The sequence below is a fragment of the Gymnodraco acuticeps genome, unplaced genomic scaffold, assembly GCF_902827175.1.
Source record: "Gymnodraco acuticeps unplaced genomic scaffold, fGymAcu1.1, whole genome shotgun sequence".
Lineage (NCBI taxonomy): Eukaryota > Metazoa > Chordata > Actinopteri > Perciformes > Bathydraconidae > Gymnodraco > Gymnodraco acuticeps.
The window spans coordinates 2,097,746-2,121,661 of NW_022990459.1; the positions used below are offsets into that span (position 1 = coordinate 2,097,746).

Genomic DNA, 23,916 nt, shown 5'->3' on the forward strand with positions numbered 1-23,916 from the left:
CAAAAAGAAAAAGGTTATGCTAAAAATACAAATGTTTCCCTAAAATAAGGTTGCCAATGCAGCTTCATTGTATGGGAATTTGAGTTTTAGGAGACGATGCATCGACAATGACTCACACAAAGTCCAACGAAACCTGTTTGATTTTAACAAGCCACAATGGCAATTCAGTTACCTTTATGAGCATGTTAAATTGCCACTGCATCATTACTTGAGTGAAGGGTTGTCCACAAGCGGGTTCAAGAGCCAACATTGTGGAACCTTTTGGTGACTGCCTAGGTTGTTAGATAAGCTTCTGCATGATTTTTAATGCTAATTTTTTCATATCTTGTTCCCTCTTGATATTCTTCCGCCCACACAGATTGTTCTTTTGAATCTCTTGTTCAATTGTTAGGCCTGAATCCTACATGTAGTCTGTTTGGGCCCCATGCGGAGGTGTTAACCAGGTTGCACTTACAAACCCCATGACTCAGTCATCTGTTGTTCTTTTCCAACCAGACAGCTGCTGGGCCCTGCTGAGCTTTTTGTGTTTGAAGAAGGAGAACAAATGAAGAGTGGGCTTTGAGTGGTGAGTCATGGGAGCAGAACGGTGCTGTCTTTGTAGCACAAAGTGTCAACTTGGGCCGTCAACTTTAAGACTCACGATTAATCTCGAAAACGTAATGACAACATAAATAAACTTGATGATTAACGCAATTAAACATTTCTTATCTATTGACACCACTAGTTAAAACACCTCTTGTACAGTGCAGTACCTTGCATTGAACCACCAGGGCACTGAGCAGGGTGGGGGTCTTCTGTCTGGCCCCTGCCTCGCTGCTGTCGTCTTCATCGTCCGACCGCAGGCTCTTCTCGCTCTCCTCCAGAGACTCCCTCTCCTCCGTGGAGTCGTCGGCGGTGCTCTCGCTCCTCTCCTCGGCGTCCACCGCTCTGTCCTTGGCGTCGGCCAGCGGGGAGAGGGTCATGGCGTTGGCGTCCCGGGCCTCGCTCCGGAGCCGCGTCATGTTCCCCTCCATCAGGCGCCGCTGCACGATGCTGTGAGGTTGCTGGAGGGGGGGACATTAGATAAATAAATGTCAGAATGTAGGATTTACAATAAGAATTTCAAGATCAAAACGAGAAAAAACGGGAAAAAAAAGAATCTGTTGTTTGTAGAACTTCAGAGAGGATAATTGTGCAATCGTCATTTATTTTAGGCAAAAATACATAAAATGTATGGTTTCATGTTCTCAAATGTGAGAATGTCCTTTTTTCTTACAGTGATGGAGGTAATGAAGTACGCTACATTTAAGAAGCCAGTATTGTACTTTTTAATTACCACAGTTGTCTTTTAACCCTAACCCTAAACATTGACAAATTATTATTGTTGTGCACCATCAAAAGTGCTAGTCAATCATGTTTCATGTTTATTTTGTATTGTTTTTCACTTCCTGTTTTGTTTTTGTCACGTCTCATTTCAGGTCCCTTGACTCCCTTTCCTCATGTGTTCTCCCGCCCTCATCAGTATCAGCCCCGCCCCTGATTGTGTTCACCTGTGTCTTGTTGTTGAGTGTTTAAATTCCCCAGTCTCCCAGCGTTCAGTGTCAGTTCGTCTTGTCCTGTCCTCATGACAGAGCTATGCTCTTCAGCTCATTTTGATTCAAAGCCTATGTTGGCTCCTGAAACTTATTATATGTTTAGTTCCTCACGTTGTGAGTGATTTTCTGTTTTGTCATCTCTTAAGAGTGATCTTCTTTTGTTACCTTTTTTGTGCAAATAAAGTATCTTAATTGTACTTTACCTTTGGCTCCCGGGTCGTGCATTTGAGTCCTTATCCTTGTGTAACCAAGTTCATAACAGAACGAACTGACCACAATGGACTCAGCCGACCCAAAAGCTCTTCACGTCGCCCTGTCAGCCCAAGGCGCGAGGATTTTTTATCACGAGGAACAGCTGGGATTAATCAGCCAAGGAGTGCAGACACTGGTAGGAAACCAGGTAGGTCGAACTTCAAGTTTCCGTCTCTGCACAGATACAACAGCTGACGAATCAGATGCAACAGTTCATCACTCACCTTCAGACTGCTCCGCCGATGACGTCAGTCACAGCTGACCGCCTGCATGTCGCGGATCCTGTTGACGCTGTCAATCCAAGCCAGGCTGTGTCTTCCTCACTACGGCTGGCTCTCCCGGAGAGGTTTTCCGGTGATTCCATCAATTGCAGAGCTTTCCTGGTGCAGTGCGACCTGCATTTCCAACACAACCCAGGCGCTTTTTCATCAGACCATGGTAAAGTGGCGTTCATTGTGTCCCATTTAACGGGAAGAGCTGCAGCCTGGGCTACTGCAGAATGGTCCAGAGACACGGAACTATGTTACTCATTACCCGACTTCACAGACACTATGAGTCGTATTTTTGACCATTCATCACCTGCAACAGAAGCCAGCCGAAGACTACTCCAGATGCGGCAGCATAAGCGCCAGGTGGTGGATTGTGCTATCGAGTTTCGCACGGCAGCAGCGGACAGCAGCGGACAGCGGGTGGAATATTCCGGCTCTTCGCGACGCTTTTCTGACTGGATTATCAGATCCAATCAAGGACCAGCTGGCTCCCCTGGAGGTACCCCGGGACCTGGAATCTCTCATCGCCGTTTCCATCCGGATCGACAACCGTCTTCGGGAAAGAGAGAGAGAACGTCGACGCAGCCGTGACGGACATCCCAGTTTCCAGGGCGTTTCTCCACGAGCCTTTCCACCAGAGGAGGTTTTCCAGCCAGCGGATTCGGTCCGTTGGAGGACAGCACCTCCGCCTGATGCAGATAAACCCATGCAGTTGGGAAGGACCAGGCTTTCCATGGAGGAGAGACAGCGCCGGCTACGAGAAGGGTGTTGTTTCTACTGTGGCCAGCCGGGTCACCAACTCGCGTCATGTCCGGGAAAAGAGCAAGCTTACCAGCCAAGAGGAGGGCGCTGGTGAGCAAGTTTCCCACAGACTTTCCTCCTCGTCCAGTTACCAAGGTAAACATTTGTATTAATGATCAGGTCATTACCCAAGGAGTGCTAATAGACTCAGGAGCGGACGAAAGTCTTATGGATTGGGGCATAGTCAAACAGCTTGGTATAAAGACTGTTCCTCTATCTTCCCCCATTAACGCCAGTGCTTTAGACGGACGTTTGTTGTTTACAGTCACCCACTGCACAGATCCTATCCAGATCACTGTAAATAATGACCACACTGAAGTTATGCAGTTTCACATTTTTGAATCGGCTCAGCATCCGATTATTTTGGGTTTTCCGTGGTTAAAAATACACAACCCACACATTGACTGGCGCTCAGGAAAGGTTAAGGAGTGGGGAGAGGATTGCATTAACAGGTGTAAACATTCACGCTCTGTTAAAGCACCAACAGACCCTAGTAGGATCGTCATAGATCACCCAGACTATCCTGACCTACAGAAAGTACCGTCATGTTATCATGATATAAAGGAAGCCTTTAACAAATCAAAAGCCATGTCGTTACCTCCTCACCGACCTTTTGATTGCCCCATTAATCTCTTACCGGGGGCTCCCATTCCCAAGGGAAAACTGTATTCGATCTCAAGGCCAGAGAGAGCGGCAATGGACGACTACATTTCCTCTTCTCTTAAATCAGGGATTATCCGTCCTTCATCTTCTCCAGCTGGAGCGGGGTTTTTCTTCGTAGGACGGTTCTCTGAAACCTTGCATAGACTACAGCCCTCTTAATGACATCACGGTGAAAAACCGCTATCCTCTGCCACTCATGTCCTCTGCTTTCGAGCTACTTCAGACTGCCAATATTTTTACCAAGCTGGACTTAAGAAATGCATATCACTTGGTTAGAATAAGGGAAGGGGATGAGTGGAAAACAGGGTTTAACACTCAGAGCGGTCACTATGAATACCTTGTGATGCCTTTTGGACTGTAATGCACCGGCTGTGTTTCAGGGTTTTGTGAATGAGGTTTTGCGGGAATTTTTGAATGTTTCTGTGTTTGTGTACCTTGATGACATTTTGATTTTCTCACCAGACTCTTAAGTCCCATGTTCACCATGTCCGTCAGTTTCTGCAGAAACTACTCAAAAATCAATTATATGTCAAGGCAGAGAAGTGTGAGTTTCACGTAGAAAAGGTGGCCTTTCTAGGATATATAATCTCACCAAACCAGATGCAGATGGAACCTGCTAAAGTCAGTGCAGTTTCCAAGTGGCCAACACCAGACTCCAGGAAGAAGGTTCAGCAGTTCTTAGGGTTTGCAAACTTCTACAGAAAGTTTATAAGAAACTTCAGTTCTGTAGCTGCTCCTCTGCATGTTCTGACTTCTTCCAAAGTTCCCTTCAAGTGGACTCCCCAGGCTGACTGCGCTTTCCAGCTCCTCAGGGAGAGGTTCACCACAGCTCCGATTCTCACCATTCCGGATCCCCAGCGACAGTTTGTGGTCGAGGTCGATGCTTCCAATGAGGGAATTGGAGGCATTTTGTCCCAAAAATCCTTGAAGGACAACAGGATACACCCATGTGCCTTCCTGTCGCGGAAGCTGACGACGGCAGAGAAGAACTACGATGTGGGAAATAAGGAACTGTTAGCTGTAAAAGCTGCTCTTGAGGAATGGAGACACTGGTTGGAGGGGGCAGAACAGCCGTTCTTAGTTTGGACAGACCATAAGAACCTGGAGTATATCAGAAAGGCTAAACGCCTCAACTCTCGGCAGGCCAGGTGGACTCTATTTTTCAGTAGGTTCAACTTCACTCTCTCTTTCTGCCCCGGATCTCAGAATCAGAAGCCTGATGCCTTGTCTCGCCTTTTTGAACCAGAACCCTTTTCTGTAGAGCCCAAGACCATCCTTCCATTAAACCGTATGGTCGGAGCTTTTTCCTGGCAACTAGAGTTGGACGTTAAACAGGCTAACACATTAAACCCAGTACCTAGCAAGTGTCCAAACCACCTGCTCTTTGTTCCTGTGTCTCTCCACTCCAAGGTCATCCACTGGGCCCACACGTCGGTGATCTCGTGCCACCCTGGAGTTAAAAGGACTATGTACAGGATTAAGCAGCGTTTCTGGTGGCCAGCCATGAAGAAGGATGTGCAGGAGTACGTAGCGGCTTGTCCGGTGTGTGCCTGCAATAAAACCTCGTCCCAGGTCAAGATGGGTTTGCTCCAACCACTGCCGATTCCTCAACGTCCCTGGTCACATATATCTATGGACTTTGTGACAGGTCTCCCCTTGTCCAGAGGCAAAACTACGGTTCTGACAGTGGTGGACCGGTTCTCCAAGATGGTTCATTTCATTCCGCTAACCAAGATCCCCTCTGCCAAGAGTACCGCAGAGGTCATGATGAACCAGATATTCAGGATCCACGGATTCCCAAATGACATTGTTTCCGACAGGGGTCCACAATTCATTTCAGCCTTCTGGAAGGAGTTTTGCAGACTCATAGGCGCTACTGTCAGCTTGTCTTCAGGTTACCACCCTCAATCAAATGGACAGTCGGAGCGCCTGAATCAGGAACTGGAGACTACACTACGCTGTCTCGTTTTCCAGAACCAGACCAACTGGAGCGACCACCTCACTTGGGTGGAGTTTGCCCACAATACTCTTCCCACGGCGGCCACAGGTCTCTCGCCTTTCCATTGTGCCAATGGTTATCAACCGCCGCTGTTCTCAACCGACGAAGGGGAAGTTACGGTACCATCAGCTCACGCCTTGATTAGACGCTGTCGCCGAGTTTGGGCTGGAGCTCGCCAATCTCTGCTTCGAAGTTCGACTCGGATGAAGGCTGTAGCAGACGTCCTCCCATCTACAAACCGGGTCAAAAGGTGTGGCTTTCCACCAAGGACCTACCACTTCAGGTGGCTTCCAAGAAGTTGACTCCAAGGTTTGTGGGGCCTTTTCCGGTGTCAAGAGTCATTAATCCGGTGTCTGTGCGCCTAAGACTTCCCAGACCCATGGGGGTACATCCTACATTCCACGTCAGCAAGATAAAGCCAGTTCATGAGAGCACGCTTATTCCCGCGTCCAAGCCCCCTCCACCACCCCAGTTCTTCGAAGGTGGCCTAACGTACAAGGTCCGCAAGTTGCTGGAGGTCCGCAATAGGGGTCGAGGAAAACAATTCCTGGTGGATTGGGTGGGTTATGGTCTCGAGGCAAGATGCTGGGTCCCTGCGAGGTTTATTGTGGATAAAACCCTGATTCAGGATTTTTATGATCGGCCTGGGCCGTCAGGAGTCGGCCCTAGAGGGGGGGGTACTGTTGTGCACCGTCAAAAGTGCTAGTCAATCATGTTTCATGTTTATTTTGTATTGTTTTTCACTTCCTGTTTTGTTTTTGTCACGTCTCATTTCAGGTCCCTTGACTCCCTTTCCTCATGTGTTCTCCCGCCCTCATCAGTATCAGCCCCTGATTGTGTTCACCTGTGTCTTGTTGAGTGTTTAAATTCCCCAGTCTCCCAGCGTTCAGTGTCAGTTCGTCTTGTCCTGTCCTCATGACAGAGCTATGCTCTTCAGCTCATTTTGATTCAAAGCCTATGTTGGCTCCTGAAACTTATTATAAGTTTAGTTCCTCACGTTGTGAGTGATTTTCTGTTTTGCCTTGCTCAAACCTTTTTTGTCATCTCTTAAGAGTGATCTTCTTTTGTTACCTTTTTTGTACAAATAAAGTATCTTAATTGTACTTTACCTTTGGCTCCCGGGTCGTGCATTTGAATCCTTATCCTTGTGTAACCAAGTTCATAACAATTATAGGCTAAGATAAACCAGCTGTGATGAATGCAGACATAATACAGTATTTTAATAGATTCTAAAATGGGCCATTATGCCTAACAATTACTTTTGGTATAGTATATTTTGATGTCAATACTTGTACTTTTACTTTACTGAGATAATGGTCATGCAATTTATCTTTGAATGCAGCCCCACTTAAATACCAACTACACCATTTTTGTATTCTAGTCAGCATTTTCTCTATATTTCAGTCTTTACAGAGTGAAATCTCTGCAACACAATTTGATTAGAACAATGGGCACCTGTCGTATAATCAATAAATTCAATGTATGTCAGAGGATAGGCAGCATCTGCTCGCATGGTGAATAGATACATATTTATATTATAAATGATTATCTCAACAGAGAATGTCACAGATAGCTTGTGACGCAAAACACATTTAACCTGAAAAAAACATATGTAGGTCACTGTGTTAAAGCAACATGTCAGCATTACTCCAGATTATCTGAACACTCAGAGAACATGATGTGTTGCTCTCATAACGGCAATCATTAAGATTATTTATGCTGATTGAGATGGAAATGTTGAATTAAAATCAGTTCCCTGCTGACAAATGGTAAAATCATCTAGTAATAGTGGCATAATATACAGAAATGACTTTCTGTCTTAATTCAAGGGCAATATTGGCTTCATTTCACAAAATGAGCATTCAAATATATTTGTATATTTGTAAATGTTCTATTAAAGTTAACCTTTTGCTTTAATTGGACTATTACACACCCGCAAAAACATTCTGGCTAACCTTTAGCACATTTAATTAATTCTTAGTACTGCCAGTTTCTTATACATTTAGAAGTACGTTAGGCGTCAGAAAAATAAAGGTTTCCTTTTCAAATAAAAAATGTACAGCTGCTTGGTTTGTTACAATATGTGGTGAAATGTTGTAGATGTTATCCCGCAACTTGCATAGTAATTATAGTTCTAATTTACAGTGTAAGGTCGTAAACAAACATCCACCATCTTTGCTGAATGTGAAGTGTGTTCTGTTTTCTCTGGAGCTGCTAAAACAGGATATAGGTTATGTATAGCTTCGGTATTATATCTCATCGTCACCAAAAATGTGCTCTGGATGAGTCACACCGAAACTATCTTTAAGCCAAAAGCTATCACACTGCAGCAGGCGGACTCCATTTCAACTGTGAATGCTGAGGTGAGTTACATATTTTGAAGCATAGCATCAGCCGTAGCATTTCAGATACAGCCCCCGCCCCCACACAAAGTAACTCATACTGAGATTTAAATTGCTAACTTTAGCCTTTAGCCTTTGCTGTTCAAAATACGTGAAATGTAAAAGTTGCATTGTAATGTCATCAAAGCCAAATCAAGGGACGCTTTCAGGTCATCACTTGCACTAGGTGTAGGATTTCTGGTATATAGTTAAATAATTGTCTGACTATTTGGTGATGTAGGACAGCCACCTGGTTCATACCTCAGCAAATCTGAAGAGGAAAAGAGTGATCATTCTGAAGTTATGGGCTTTTTTGTCACCTTTCCCACATTCGGCCTGGTCTAATTTGGCTCTTTTTCAGGGATTGGGGTAGTTCTAAAGAACAACCAAAAAAACATTTTTTCCCCCAAAATAAAATTTGACAACAATCAATTTCATTAATGGGAGACCCTAAAGATAAGAAAAATCATTGTTGTCATTTTTTCTCAATCTCAGGGCCCTTCCTGCTAGACTAGTATGACGGAAAATGTTTTAGACAAAAGCAGCACACCCTCTAAAGTGGATACACCCAGCACTTTTTAAGCATGTTTGGTTTTATCTGGCTACAGAAACACTATTTGATTATGCATTACATAACACATGGTGTACAAAACATACGTGTTACCTTTTTAATCTATACATTAAAAAAGTGTGTTGATCTCAATTAAGTACACCAACATCAACAAAACAACATGATTCCAGTGACTGGCTGTTCTTTCTGGAAAATATATAAAAGTAAATTGCATTTCAGCTGCCTGTTTTCTCTATAATCACATTTGTGTTCACCAGAGCAGTCTGGTTCAGACTTTCAGACAGCACGCTTTAGAAGAGACGGTCCCTGACAGAGTCTCTGCTTTATTAAACCACAAAGCCTTTGCTTTTACTTTCTAACACTTCAATCCTCTGGATCTTTAAGGCTAATTGAAACGAACAAAGGTGAGAATTTATTTAACCCTGAGGGAAATAGTGTTGCCGTAGTTGCAGTATAAAGAAAAGCCTGCAAATATTAGGAGTACTATAAATGAGTGCAGCATATTAAAATAAAAATAGATTTAGCTCTTAACATATACAAAGTAGTATAAGCAAATAAACTATGTTGTTAAATCCTTCAAAAAAACATTTCTTAGTGAGAAAACAATTGTGGATGTCAACTATTTAAATATGTAATATTTTCACCCAATGCAGTTTACACATGTATGTATGCCTGTCATTTTATGAGTACTCTACACCAGTCTACCTCAGAATTATATTTGTATTCTGTTTCATATGTTGTACTTATATATAATTTCTTTACTTAATTGTGCACATTTTGTAGCATCATTGTTGCAAGGAGCCTTAGAAAAAGGCTGACGGCAGCTTTCATGTAATTGTTGTGAATACTGTATGTACATTAAATACTTAAACTGTATATTCACATAGTGAAAGCAGGAGGAAGTTCAGTCATCTTTTTTTCCATTATCCTGTTGTTGTAAGAGGAGGAAATGTTGCAATGTTTGTCAAATCAAATTTCATTGAAACTCCTCCTGATCAAAGTGTGGAGTGAATAACTGCCCTACCAGCCAACATTGGCATCTGTAGGGCCATAACGTCTCAGTTGAAGTATATGTGGTTGATAGCCAATCTCCAAAAGGCCATCTCCATCTGTCTACCTGTTGCTCTCACATGCTCTGTGTTGCTCTGTAACTCAGCCTTGGATTTCTACAATCGTCGCTCTCTTCTGTCCAAATGCAATCAACAGGCCTGCAGTGGCTACACTGAAATCAGAAAACTGATTCACAATCCAATGTTCCAATTGGAGAAGGTAACCCTGAGTGTGGCTGATGATGGCACTAAGCTAAAACAGTGATTTTCCACAGACCTGAGAGCCATTTCTGGGTCATTCTGGGCATTTGACCGCCATCAGAGGTGCAGACATTGGCCATCTTTTGATAAACTGCACATTTCTCAGAGTGCATAATGGTGGCTAAACTGAGATATGTCTGACGGCTCAGTGAATGAGACAGGATTTGTTTTTAGACGACATATTCTGAGAGATATATGTGCTATCAAAACCTTCTTTTGTCTGAGGGAACTCCATCCAGCAGATGTGATTGATATTAAGGGGATAGTAAAGGTTGTCTTCCCTGTGTTTTATTTTCCACACAACTGGTCATTACTTGATGTTCTGCTCTGATGAACATGCGCATAGAAATGCTTGATTCTGCTGTTAAAGTATTCCTGACCAGAATTTCAACAAAGGACAATTTCATGGGCTGGCAAGCAGTAAGGAGACAGAGAAATATATAAAAAACTAAAATAGGAAAAGGCATATAGACCGAGGCCGTCTATATGACCTTGACACGCCTGTAATAATGTTATCTCGTGTCTTCGCTGTTCATGGTTTCAATCCAACACCTCAGCAGGAGGATCATCCAGGATTCAGCTCAAGCTGCCGGGTCAAAGAGAAGAACTGACAATGCAATGCTGCTTTTGAAGAAAGCAACAAAAAACACAAGATTTGGTTCTTGCTATTTATAGCCTCAATTCACTATCTCTGTGTCCAAGCTGCAAAACAACAACGCTTGGAGCTAATCAACAGCCGTGTCCATTCAGGGTGTTCGTTCCGATCCGAGCTCCAGCTGTGTCCGAGTGCTTAACCAGGCAGAGAGGGTCCTCTCCTCCTCATTACTGCGCTCAGACTCCTTTCATCTCGCCTCTTCTCAGCCTTCTACTCTTCTTCACATCTCCTCCCCCTCTTCTTCTGTACATCCCTCCTCTTTACATCTGTTATGTTTCCAAGTCTCCTCTTCTCAGCCTTCTACTCTTCTTCACATCTCCTCCCCCTCTTCTTCTGTACATCCCTCCTCTTTACATCTGTTATGTTTCCAAGTCTCCTCTTCTCATCCTTCTTCTCTACTTCACATCTCCTCCCCCTCTTTTTCTGTACATCCCTCCTCTCATTTCTACATCTCTTCTCTTTTCCTTTCCTCTTCTCTCTTTTATTTCCTCTATACTTGTCTATCCTCTCCTCTTGATCTCTCCCCCTCTGCTTTTATCTTTTAAGATCCATCCCATCTCCTCCGAGCTATATCTCTTCCTTTACATCGCTCATACTTGCATCTCCTCTTCTCATCTTTACATCCTTCCTCCCCTCTTTACGTCTCCCCTCTCTTCTCTCCTGACTTCCTCCTCCTTCTCTCCTTTCTTTCTCATCACCTGTCTCCATTTCCCTTCCTCTCTAATTTCCATTTTATTTTATTGTATACCCGTCTTTCTACCTTTTTTACAAGTGTTACCATTTGTTTTGACTGTCTTTTCTTTCATATCCCCCTCGTCATCTACCGTTTTCTTTTCATTCACTTTTATTATTTACCTTTCCTTATTGATAACCTCTCCTTCTTTTCAGTACATCTTTCTTGCAACCAGTAGAAATCCCATTGATAGCATTTATTCTCTACGCCAACCCAAACGCTGAGCCTCAGATAAGAGTAATCCAAAAAGTAGTCCCTCCTCTCTGCAGGAACTCTTCACATTGAGCTCCTCCAGATCAGATCAAGGAGCTAAAGCATTTTTTATTGTAAAGTCCTCGACTTTGGCCACTTCCTCTGGCCTCTCTCTGAGTGTTTGTGTCCTATCTCCACATGGGGAATGCACTGGCTGAATCACACATTTATTAACAGTAATTATCCTCTTCTGCAAATTAGAAAAGAACAGCTTGTCAAAAGGGGTTACTCACAGTCAGGGCTTACATGCATATGCTAACGTGTGAGTCAGCAGGAGTGGAATATATTATTTGAATGAAACGGCTTATCAAGTGTGGTGGCAATATTTTTATTCAACAGAAGGGGGGAAATAATGTCAAGATCCGACAGTTTGGAGAGGAAGGGAAGGGAGAGTTTCTTCCTCTGTGTTCTCATGAGACCAGAGAGAAGAACAGATTGAATCTGATAGACACACTGAACACAATGTAATTTCATTTCAACGGTCGGCGTCTGTTTTCTGCTGGGCCCAGACTGCTCTGAGGTCAGCTTGAGAGCAAATCATGGTTAACATTGAGCTGCTAGCAGGTTGGCCTTCAGTGTCCACGCATGTGTACCGGTTCAGAGGTGAAATTGGCCATCAAGTGTCTACTCTTTGAGGTGGATACTACATTTGAAAAAATAGTGCATGAAGTACAGATAGAAGTAAAATGGAGGCAATTAAGGTACTTTAAAACTCTCAGCGCCTGATTGTTGTTATTTACGTCATAATTTGTGAAGATCTGAACACATGATAAGTTGGAGGTTTAGTGTGTCTGACACTTTCTAAAGATGTAATGAAGTTTATAAATTTGATCAGTATCAAAGCAATCCCGTGATAGTTGTCTGTACATCCTTTGGCACATTGCTAACATGAACTGTAAGTAGCCAACTCTATACTTTCTTTATTAAAAAAACTGTTAACTTTAATAACCTAAACATGTATAGGCCACAGCACTTAATCCATCGTTAGCTATCCCAAAAGTATCATGGGGACTGTCATTTCAAAACATTGAGGCTGATGATAACAAAACAATAATTGTTCATTGTCAGACGAATTGTTATTAGGGCAATTTCTAACTTTCCTCATGACACATCAACACCAAAGTTATCAGACTGAGAATATGTGAATTGGCATCAGTCATACAGCATGCTGTTGGATTTCCTAATATGAATGCTAATGAAGACAGCAGGCAGCGGCGTCCCATAATGAGTTCATCTATTATACATGATGCAACCTGCTGTCTATGCTTCATCTGACACTGAATTGTTTTATTGTTGAAGCAGCTGAGGTGAAACTGGCATTGCAGAGGTGTAACCTGTCTGTTAATGTTCACAGTGATTTTGGGACAATCATTGCTCCTAAAATAAGTTGTGTCATAAAATTGGCAATTAAAAAGAGCTTTCACCATCATGTATCACCCTTAAAGTCTTAAAGGAATGACTTTGATACTGAGGCTACAAGTCTCTGCTCTCCATTTTATCATTTTGTTTGTGAAGCTCAGGGTAGATCAAAATATGTTACCAGTTTGCCAAAAGGTTACTTATTTCCCATGAACCAAATAAAGACTGTTGATCTTCTGTATTCAAGTCACTGCTAAGGAATTCCAGAACCAATAATGCTTCACATACTCCGAATGTGTATTCTTCATCCTCGAGTGAAAATAGTCCCCAACAAATGCACTATTGCCTCCTGTCCAATCATTTGTGTATCTTCTACTTATTTAGTTTGAAAGCTCTCGAAGAAGGAGGAGTAATCGAAATTGCTTTGATCTAGATCTTATTGTTTTTTTAGCTGATATTCATAACATTAACTTCGAGGTTGCTGCTTGTCGAAAAGGAAAGTGTGCAAACAACTGGTTGAACTGCTCTCCGTTTGACACACTGTTTCCCTGTACCTTTATATTTACAGTCTATATGTTGCTGATGTGAGTCCTGTTGTGACCCTGAACAATAACCAGTCCAAAGCAGTTGGACAGAAAGACAACTGTCATTGTATCAGGCCATCATCCTCTTCCTCCCCCTCCTCCTCTTTCTCTCTTTCTCTGTATTTATCTCTCTGTGAGTGAGATTGTGGGCTAATTGCCATGTGGACTAATTATTTGGCTGCAACAGGCTCTCATCCAGTCAGATGAGTTTTCTGAAGCCATCCTTCTCCTTCTGACAGAGACTCCAGCTGCTCACTTCCTGTTGCATGTGGCTCCAGCAGCTTCACATCTGCTGCACCTCACTTCCTCTTCACTTCTCACACCTCTGTCCTTTCTTTTGCTATTTCTAACATCAGTTTCTGTCTCTTTACTCAATCCGAAAAACCCTGCACAAAATGTCTCTTTCATTCAGTCAACAATAAGTCATTAGTGTGGAAAACGGATGTATGCAACAATAGTGATGCTATGTTTTTGTATTTGATCCCATTAGAGTGGGCATTTGTTGCATTGCTAAAGGATCAGTTCATTTATCCATGATGAATATTTGTATCAACTAAAGGCCTATAAAAGCCTCTATTATGTTGCTTTGTATATGCTGGTGTTTATGTCTAAATACATAAAAGCCTTACTGATTCATTGATTAGTCAGCCATCATTCTTCCACCTCCAGCTTTATATTTTGAATGCTCACCTGCATGTAAATTACCTTCATTTTCCAGTTCAGATATTGCTACCAGATGTACATTTATTGGATTTTGCTTTCAAATTAAAACGCCAACACTACTTGGTTTAATGCGTCAGAGCTGTCCATAGCAAACAAATGAGCAAAAACATTTTCGTTTTTCAGTATGTTGCGTTCTCGCCTGTTGACAGGGTTGTTTTGTCGTTTGGTATTTTTAGCCTCCCTTCTTAATACTGTGCTGTGGGAGCAGCTGAGGGAGTGTTGCCGCCCCTCCACAGCTCCAGATGACACGGAGAGAGACGAGTTCACACTAACGCCTCTCCAGCCCACCTAATTGTCTCGGGGCTAATAATAAAGCATCTGAAACCGATTTAATGCGGCTTGTTTGGAAGAGAACAGGAAGAGGAAAACTCCTGAGAGCCCGGCGATTATACAAAGGGACATTGTCGTGTTTGCTGTTCACTCTGAAGTACTACTTTGCCCTTTGGGGGAAATTGTACACAGTTGATTTTTAGAAAGAAAATCAGGATATGTATGAATATAAAAACCTGTCTCCAGATGAGAATGTGGACTACTTGACTTTTTGAAAGGACAGGACATCCTAAAGGTCACAAATTAGGGTTTGGCAGAAGCACAACTCCTCTCCCTTCTCATTTGTCAATATTTAAGAAATGTCTTTCAATTTGTTTTGCCTATGGATAAAATGACTAGATACTTAATGCGCACAGCTCACTTTTTTCCATCCATCCTTTCCCTCTGTGTCATCTAAGCCCAGTTCTGTAGCTTTTGATCATCCTCACAGTACCTAGGGACTCCGATCTCTCGATTAGACAGGTCTTCACTCAGTCACTCAGACACACACAGAGACACACACACACACACAAACTAACACACACGCACAGGTTTCAGACTCACTCATCTGTAGGAGAGGGACATGAGCAAATGGATAGCTAAGCTGCAGGGAGAAAAAAGAGAGATGTGTGCAACACAATAGAAACACTTTTTGGATTTTAAAGGACAGTATACCGTTGAAGTATATTGTTGAAATGTTCTCCAACCAAACATTTCACCAGTTTTAAACCATATGGGTTGGCAAATAGACAAATGTAGTGGGGACACTCTTCAGTTCACAAATGATCTAATATTTTATCATGAACAAATACTTCAGCATTTTATACAAATATGCGTATTCGCTTTACTGCATACTATTGTCCCATCTGTAAGGTAATAGTAACCGCTGCAGGTTAGCTTAGCATAAAGACTGGAAACCAGGGGGAATGGCTAGCTCTCTAACAAACATGATATATTTTTGTTTGTTTGAGCCTAATAATCACAGTTCAGTATATAAGAAAATTGCATTGGTGTATTTGTAATGTAAACATAGAGAAAATGATGTAACAAAATAACAAAATAAAACAGAAGATTACAATACAGATGTAAAAACACTGTAAAATATGTCCAATATATCTTAGGTTAAAAAAGTATGTGTTTTTGTTTTTTTAAACCAACATTAGGTTCAACCCTTCTACAAGACCAGCCTTCAGAATCATACATACTTTTTACTAAAGAGTTAGACGGCATATGCTTTACAAAAGGTTTTTTCTAGCCTGATACAATCTGAAAAAATATGAATACTTCAAATGTTTGGCATAGACAGAATACCACAACATACAGGAAGCTCCAACACTGAAATGATGGTGTTGCAATGTATTTTTGCTGCAGCCTTGCAAACTGTTATCTCCCTGGTGTGTGTTGTGATGCCACAGTGATTACACAATAACTCGTCCACGCCGGGCTCAGGTGTCGCTGAAACTGGGCTCAGATGTTTCCAACCAAATCCCCCAAACACACACACTGGCATTCCCTCCTGTGCACAGCCCCAGTCAAACCCAGCATCCTCCATGGCCCTTTTCCTGTTCCCTGCTCCCCTCACTCAGCAGCATGGAGTGATGCTGCTGCTGAGAGTGAGAGGACCTCGGGCCAAAGAGCAGCAAAACAAATGCACTCTTACGTAACAGGCTCTGCTGCTGAATTACACTCTGGACAGGGCAGGCCAGCAGAAATGAAGAGGAAGAAAAATGAAGCTACAGCCAAAATATCTGGGTCATAAAAGCATAAACCTTTATGACTCAGAAGACCCATATTTAAAGGAATGGCTTGACATTTTGGGAGTGAGACTCGAAGCTGGGGACGTATAGGGAAATGACTAAATAACATTTTCTTCCTTGTTTTTTTTATGTATGCTTGCTTAGCCTATAGATGTCAGAAAGATAGAGAAAAACTACCAATGATGACCTCCCAAAGCTGTAAGTGACATTTTCAAATCGGTGATTTTTGTCTTTATCTTCAAGTTAAAAGGAATGAAAACAAAGACAAGCGGCTAATCTGCACTTTTGAGAGACTAGAACTAGCAAATGTTTTATATTTTGCCTGAATAATGACTTAATTGATCATCCAAATTGTTGTCAATTGAACCTTTAGTGGAGTTGGTTTCAACATAGCTACAAAATAAGTATTCTGCCTTTTGAAATTGACACTTTTATAGAAATTAACCATATTGATTTCCAAGAGAAGGGGGAAATGATCAGTCATTGTCAAAGAGCACTGCCTGACATTTCTCGTATGACCTTTTGTTCAACAAGGCTACGAATCAAAAAGAAAATAGTCATTCTTCAGCAGTTTGTTACGATTATTGTGTTATGTCACGTTTTGTATGTCTTGTTTTGGGTGTTTTGCTGTTCTCCCTGTCGTGTTTTCCTCTGTGTATATTGTCTGGTCCTTTTCCCTGTGTTTTTCCTCCCGTCGTTAGTTTCCCTGGTGTGTCTAGTTGTCTGATTGTGTTCACCTGTGGCCCTTGTGTTTCTCCTCCCCTGCCCGGCTGTTTCTCGTCTTGTGATTACCCCTCCCTGTATTTAGTCTGTTCTCTTCCTGTGTTCAGTGTTGGTTCGTCTTGTGTTTTGACTTGGTCTGCGGTGAGTGTTCTGTTCTGTATTTGTTAATAGTTGAGCCTTGAAATAAAGGAGCTATTTTTTGTCACTTTAATCTGCATTTGGGTCCTGCTTCCTGCACACACCGTAACACAGTTACTAAAAGGCTAGGACACAGTATAACTGGAAGATGTAAGTCAGGCTTCCTGCAGACAAACTAATGGATGGACAGCTTTATCCAGATCATCTCATCTTATTTCAGAGAGGAGTCCTCAGAAACACACCAAGCTTCTTTTCCATTTAATGTGTATTCACAGCCTGAGTGATTCTGCATGGTTCCTGCAGAGTAGAGACACAGGCATGATGGAGGACTGCTGGCTATTTCCATTCCTCCTCTCAAGTTCCCAACATGGAAAATTACTTTTATAGATATCATTCAAATCATGGAAGAAAAAGATAATAGTTTAAAGGGGCTGTTCAGGCCCCTGCAGGGTGAATCACTGGCAGCCAATGGATGATTTGAACTCCTTCAAACGAATATTCTGGGGAACATTATCTTGATTTATATTATCTTTTCATTGTATCCTTAATAGTGTATAGATGTGCAATTTTCATTAACCCTCTGGAGTCCAGGTGCGCATAATTTTACGTAATTAATCATATATTTTCGATTATAAGGAGTAGAACTATGATTCAGATATTCGCGGAATCACTGGAAGAGTAGCTTGCCAGCGGTATCTCCTGTGAGACTGTAACCAGGGCACAGCAGCCAATATGGCCGCTCAAAGCAGCTTGACTTTACACTGTGGATTCGTGTGTCCGTCAAGGAAATCTCGGCCGGCAGCCATCATGGTCTGAAATGACCAATGGACATCGAGAAATCACTAAGGACCTACTCACCAAGTAAACAAAACATAAACCACGTGTCTCCCATCAGTTTACGTCTGTGAGGAGAGAGAGAGACAGAGAAAATGGCTAAAAAAACTTTACAGTTGCTGACTTCACTAGAGATTTTTTTCGCTAGCAGCAGTGAAGATAGAGCCTCAGAACCTGAAGTCTTCGACTCTTCTGAAGAAGAAGAATACAAAGACAACAACAAGGATCCATTTGGGCATGAGTAAGTGTAAATATTACAGTAATAGTGTACTGGCAATGTGTGGGGAATACCGCGAAAATGAACAATAGGTTTATTGATATATATTTTTTATCGATAGTCATGAACTTTTTATTGGACAAAATGGACTCTCCATTAGCAAATGTTTACTCTGTGTTAACGTTATTTTGGTGTGTAAAAGTGAGATTACATGTGTAGAGGATTACATTAATCATTTATTCGTCCCACAACGGAGACATTTACAGTGACATGTTTTTGCCATCGATTATTTTATCATACTGTTCTGTACAGATGAGACTTTGTCATAGATTTATTTATATGTGTGCCTGTTATTATTTTTACCGTCCTGTACAGATGAGACTTTGTAATCAGATGAGACTTTGTAATCAGATGTAGCCTATGTATATGTGTGTCTGTGATTTTATACTGAATGTAAAGTAACTGGAAATACCTGTGTGTGTGTGTACTTTATTTCAATGAAATTAGCTGTAATTATTGTCCTACATTTTAATTTGTTTTACAGAGGTTTCTCAGCTACCTGGCGGCGGCGTTTATCCAGCAGCCAGAACATCCAGCTGTGCCGGCCCCCAGGTCTGTGCATCTGGACCCGGTGAAGACATTACCTATTGACGCAGCAACCACTGTAAGTTATATTCTTGTTTAATTAGACTTCTCTGTTTCATTTATTCGACTCTGTATAAATTGTTATTGTAGCGTAAACTGCTAAATCGCGTTTGAGAGATTTTAAATCTCAGATCTGCTCAGGCGAAACCTGCTTTACAGGTCTCAGCACTCAAGCCTGCATTAATATAGGCAGGGCCAGTCTATTGATAGCGTGAAGTACAACCGCGTGACTCAGTCATTTTTTACCTTAAAAAGCATTTAAATACCGCATTTAAAATCTGATGAACTCAGTGTGCATCTGGACCCGGTGACGACATTACCTATTGACGCAGCAACCACTGTAAGTTATATTCTTGTTTAATTAGACTTCTCTGTTTCATTTATTCGACTCTGTATAAATTGTTATTGTAGCTTAAACGGCTAAATCGCGTTTGAGAGATTTTAAATCTCAGATCTGCTCAGGCGAAACCTGCTTTACAGGTCTCAGCACTCAAGCCTGCATTAATATAGGCAGGGCCAGTCTATTGTCGCCCATCAGCTGTAGATAGTTAACTAATTAGAGGGCCTTGGCCCTACAGCTGTGAGAACTGAGCAATCAGGCGTCCATTTTGGGTAGCTCTTTCCTGGAGCATCAGCGTCAGACAGCTGAAGACTGACAAAGACATTGGAGTCCTGCGGGAGTAAGACTGACAAAGACATTGGAGTCCTGCGGGAGTCACGAGGGAGGCAAAGAGGAGGCAAATCCTACTCTGATTGAGCTGGTGTCTTATTTATCTTTTCTTTAGTTTTCTAGCCCCTCATGCTATAATCATGTGTATTTTCTCCATTCCTGTTCATGTGTCTTCTCGCAATTATCACTGGCCCCGTGTATCTCCTAATCGATATAACCGGCCTGCTCTCGTCTATCCCACGTGCTCCACTGAGATCCAACATCTAGTTTCTGGTGGCCTGTGGAACTGCCAGTCAGCTGTTCCTAAGGCTGACTTCATCTCTGGCTACGCCTCCCTGCAGTCTCTGGATTTCCTTGCTCTCACTGAGACCTGGATTACTCCATCCAACACATCCACCCCAGCAGCTCTCTCCACTGCATATTCCTTCTCCCATACACCCAGACCCACTGGCAGAGGAGGTGGCACTGGTCTCCTGCGCTCTCCCAAATGGAGCTTTTCCCTCTTCAAGCTACCTAACTTCACTCCTTCCACCTTTGAATTCCATGCCGTCACAGTAACCCATCCTATACAGTTAACTGTTGTTGTTCTCTACCGTCCACCAGGCGCCTTGGGGGACTTCTTGGAGGAATTAGATAATCTCCTCTCACTCATCCCTGAAACTGGCCCTCCCGCTGTACTTCTCGGAGACTTCAACCTCCAGACGGGGAAGATAGACGAACTAACATCTCTGTTAACCGCCTTTGCTTTCTCACTGTCTCCGTTCCCACCGACTCATAAAGCTGGCAATGTCCTTGATCTCATATTCTCAAGGAACTGCGCTACTTCTAACCTCTCTGTAAACCCGCTCCACACATCCGATCACTTCTTCATTTCATTCTCTCTATCCCTTTCCAAACATAACAAACTAATCTCTTCCCATCCTGCACTTGTCCGCCGTAACCTTCGCTCCCTCTCCCCCTCTACCTTTGCCTCGTCGGTGCTCTCAGCCCTCCCTTTCTCTGATTCGTTCCAACTCCTGCCTCCAAACTCTGCTGCAGAAACTCTCCTCTCTACTCTCTCATCCACTCTGGACTCGCTCTGTCCTCTCACATCTCGGCAGGCTCGTCAGTCCCCTCCTGCTCCCTGGCTAAATGATGCACTGCGTGCTAATAGAACCGTCCTTAGGGCAGCAGAGCGGAAATGGTGGAAATCCAAACACCGTGACGACCTCCTAACCTATCAAGCTCTCCTCTCCTCTTTCTCTGCTTCGATCTCTCAGGCAAAAAGCACTTTCTTTCAAGATAAGATCCAATCTCCCTATTCCAATCCTAAAAAACTATTTTCCATCTTCTCCACCCTCTTGGACCCTCCAAAAGCTCCTCCCCCCTCCTCACTTCTGTCAAGCGACTCTGTTACCCACTTTGAAAAAAAGGTTGATGATATTCGCTCTTCTTTTTCTGACTCTCCTTTACTCACCGCTGGGTCACCAACACACTTACCTCCTTTTCCCCTCTCTCTCCAAGTGAGGTTCTTACCCTCATTACCTCTGCCCGCCCTACCACCTGTCCTCTGGACCCTATCCCTTCAAACCTCCTTCAGACTATCGTTCCTGATATTCTACCATTTCTCACCCATTTCATCAACACTTCTCTAACTTCTGGTCACTTGCCAAACAGTCTCAAGGAGGCAAGAGTAAACCCTCTCCTAAAGAAACCCACTCTCAACCCGTCTGTTATAAACTACAGGCCTATCTCTCTCCTCCCGTTCCTGTCTAAATCACTTGAACGCGCTGTCTTTAAACAACTCTCCTGTTATCTCAATCAGAACAACCTTCTGGATCCGCACCAGTCTGGTTTCAAGGCAGGTCACTCCACAGAAACTGCTCTCATTGCTGTCACGGAGGAACTGCACACTGCCAAAACTGCATCCCTCTCCTCTGTCATCATCCTGTTGGACCGGTCTGCTGCATTCGACACGGTGAATCATCAGATCCTCCTTCGCACTCTCCAAAAACTTGGAGTTTCAGGCTCTGCACTTTCCCTCCTCACCTCATACCTGAAAGACCGTACCTACAGGGTGACTTGGAGAGGGTCTGAGTCCGACCCTTGTCAATTAACTACGGGGGTCCCTCAGGGCTCTGTTCTTGGTCCCCTCCTCTTCTCCCTGTACACAAACTCGCTCGGATCAGTCATTAGCCCGCATGGTTTTTCTTACCACTGCTACGCTGACGACACCCAATTAATTCTGTCCTTTCCCCGCTCAGAGACCCAGGTCGTTGCACGCATCTCTGCTTGTCTAGCTGACATCTCTCAGTGGATGTCTGCTCACCACCTCAAGCTCAACCTTGACAAGACTGAGCTGCTCTTCCTCCCGGGAAAAGATTGTCCCACTCTTGACCTAACAATCAACATCTGCACCTCAGTTGTTTCCCCGACTCAGACTGCAAGGAATCTGGGTGTGACCCTAGATAACAACCTGTCCTTCACTGCAAACATCGCTGCTACAACCCGTTGCTGCAGATACACGCTTTACAACATCAGGAAGATACGTCCCCAGCTGACTCAGAAAGCGACTCAGGTTCTGGTCCAGGCTCTCGTCATCTCACGCCTAGACTACTGCAACTCCCTCCTGGCTGGTCTACCTGCATGTGCCATCCGACCTCTGCAGCTCATCCAGAATGCAGCGGCTCGTCTGGTCTTCAACCTTCCTAAATTCTCCCACACCACTCCGCTCCTCCGCTCCCTTCACTGGCTTCCGGTAACTGCTAGAGTCCACTTCAAGACACTGGTACTTGCTTACCATGCTGCGAATGGATCTGGCCCTTCCTACATCCAGGACATGGTTAAACCGTACACCCCAGCGCGTGCACTACGCTCTGCATCAGCCAAACGACTCGTTGCGCCCTCGCTGCGAGGGGGACCCAAGTTCCCATCGGCGAAAACACGTGGGTTTGCTGTCCTGGCTCCAAGATGGTGGAATGAGCTCCCCATTGACATCAGGACGGCAGATAGCTTGCACATCTTCCGGCGCAAACTGAAAACTCATCTCTTTCGACTCCACTTCGAGCGTTAGAACTATTAACGAAGCACTTTTATACTAATAAAGGACTGGCTTACCTAAAGCCAGTTGAGTAGCACTTGAAATGTTTGGCTCTATGAAACCTGATGTACTTATATGATTCTGTTTTCTTCAAGGTTGTGGCTTCCTGGTCGAATGTACTTATTGTAAGTCGCTTTGGATAAAAGCGTCAGCTAAATGCAATGTAATGTCAAGATCTACCGTGGCTCAAGGGCCTTCACCAGAGCGATCACCAAGGACCAGCAGACCAGCATCACTACAGCTGCCTCCACCTCCATCTGCGGCTGCCACCAGGTCAAGATACACCTCAGCACAAAGGCTCCACCACAGCCATCACCTTCAACCCAGCCAGCAAGGAGGTCTCGTATAGCACTTGTACACCCCACCTACACAGCAGCCCATGCACCATCACCCCCATCTTCACAGCAGCCAGACCCACTGTCTTGGAAGACAGACAAAGACCTTGACACTGTCTTGACATTTATAATGAATAGTTGGTTGAAAGTTCTGATGTTCAATATTGTAAATAGTTAGATTTTCCAGTTTCTTATATTTATATAAATAGTTGGTTGAAAAAAACATATTTATAATAAATTGTTGGTTGAAAAAAAAAAGGTTGAATGCACAATTTGTATTTGTACACATCACATGAACCTTGGTATGTAATATGAAGTCATTATTCAGTCCTGATGTATCTCAGTCCCTGCTGTGGTGAAAGTAGAGTGATAAACACCTATTTTACTCCAAATTTGAATTTAATTTTTTTCATTTTAGACATGAATAACACATTTATATACAGTGTAATTCAAATATTTCACTGCTTTTGTGATCCTAAGACTTTGGTAACCAAATCTAAAACACCAAAACAATTCGATCACATGAGTAAATTTGTGTTTTCACAAAAGTTTTGAAGATTTTCCGAAAATCGGATGTCAAATTTTAAGCTTTTGAGTTACTTATCTCATCAAACAGTGCTCTAAGGTGAGTAATTTGCATATATAGCAATACTAGAGATTGTCCTGAACATTTTGATATTTAACACATGGGGTGCCATGTTAGAAGAAATACATTTAAAAGGTGATTTAAGAAAACATCTAAAAATCGAGAAAATACCCTTAGACTCCAGAGGGTTAAGTACGAAGTCCCAAAAGATAATGACATGATTCATCTTCTATCCTAACCATTTGAGTTTAGGCTGTAAGAATACTAACACATTATTATAATCACTAAACAGAAAGTCCATAGGCTGCTGGGAATGCCATTCATTTTGCAGTATTGTTGTTAACCATGGGATACATTGAAATGTTGACCGTATGATGGCGTTATTTGAAAATAGTAGGGGATCACAATAGGTATCACAAGTCATTCTTAGTGGGGCATGAATCCAATCCAGACATTATTTATAGAGATGTTTCATTCAAAACCACTGAAAGTCAACA

The 23,916-nt window shown here is 42.9% G+C and overlaps 1 protein-coding gene across 1 annotated transcript in view; it reads right to left on the reverse strand.

Moving 5' to 3' along the window:
* The window catches only part of nrip2 (nuclear receptor interacting protein 2), a 40,221-nt gene that overhangs the window by 13,896 nt on the left and 2,409 nt on the right, over positions 1-23,916 (reverse strand). Inside the window, exon 2 of the mRNA XM_034225979.1 lies at positions 753-1,043. Coding sequence (XP_034081870.1) covers positions 753-1,043 — 291 coding nt within the window. The remainder of the gene's footprint in view (positions 1-752; positions 1,044-23,916) is intronic.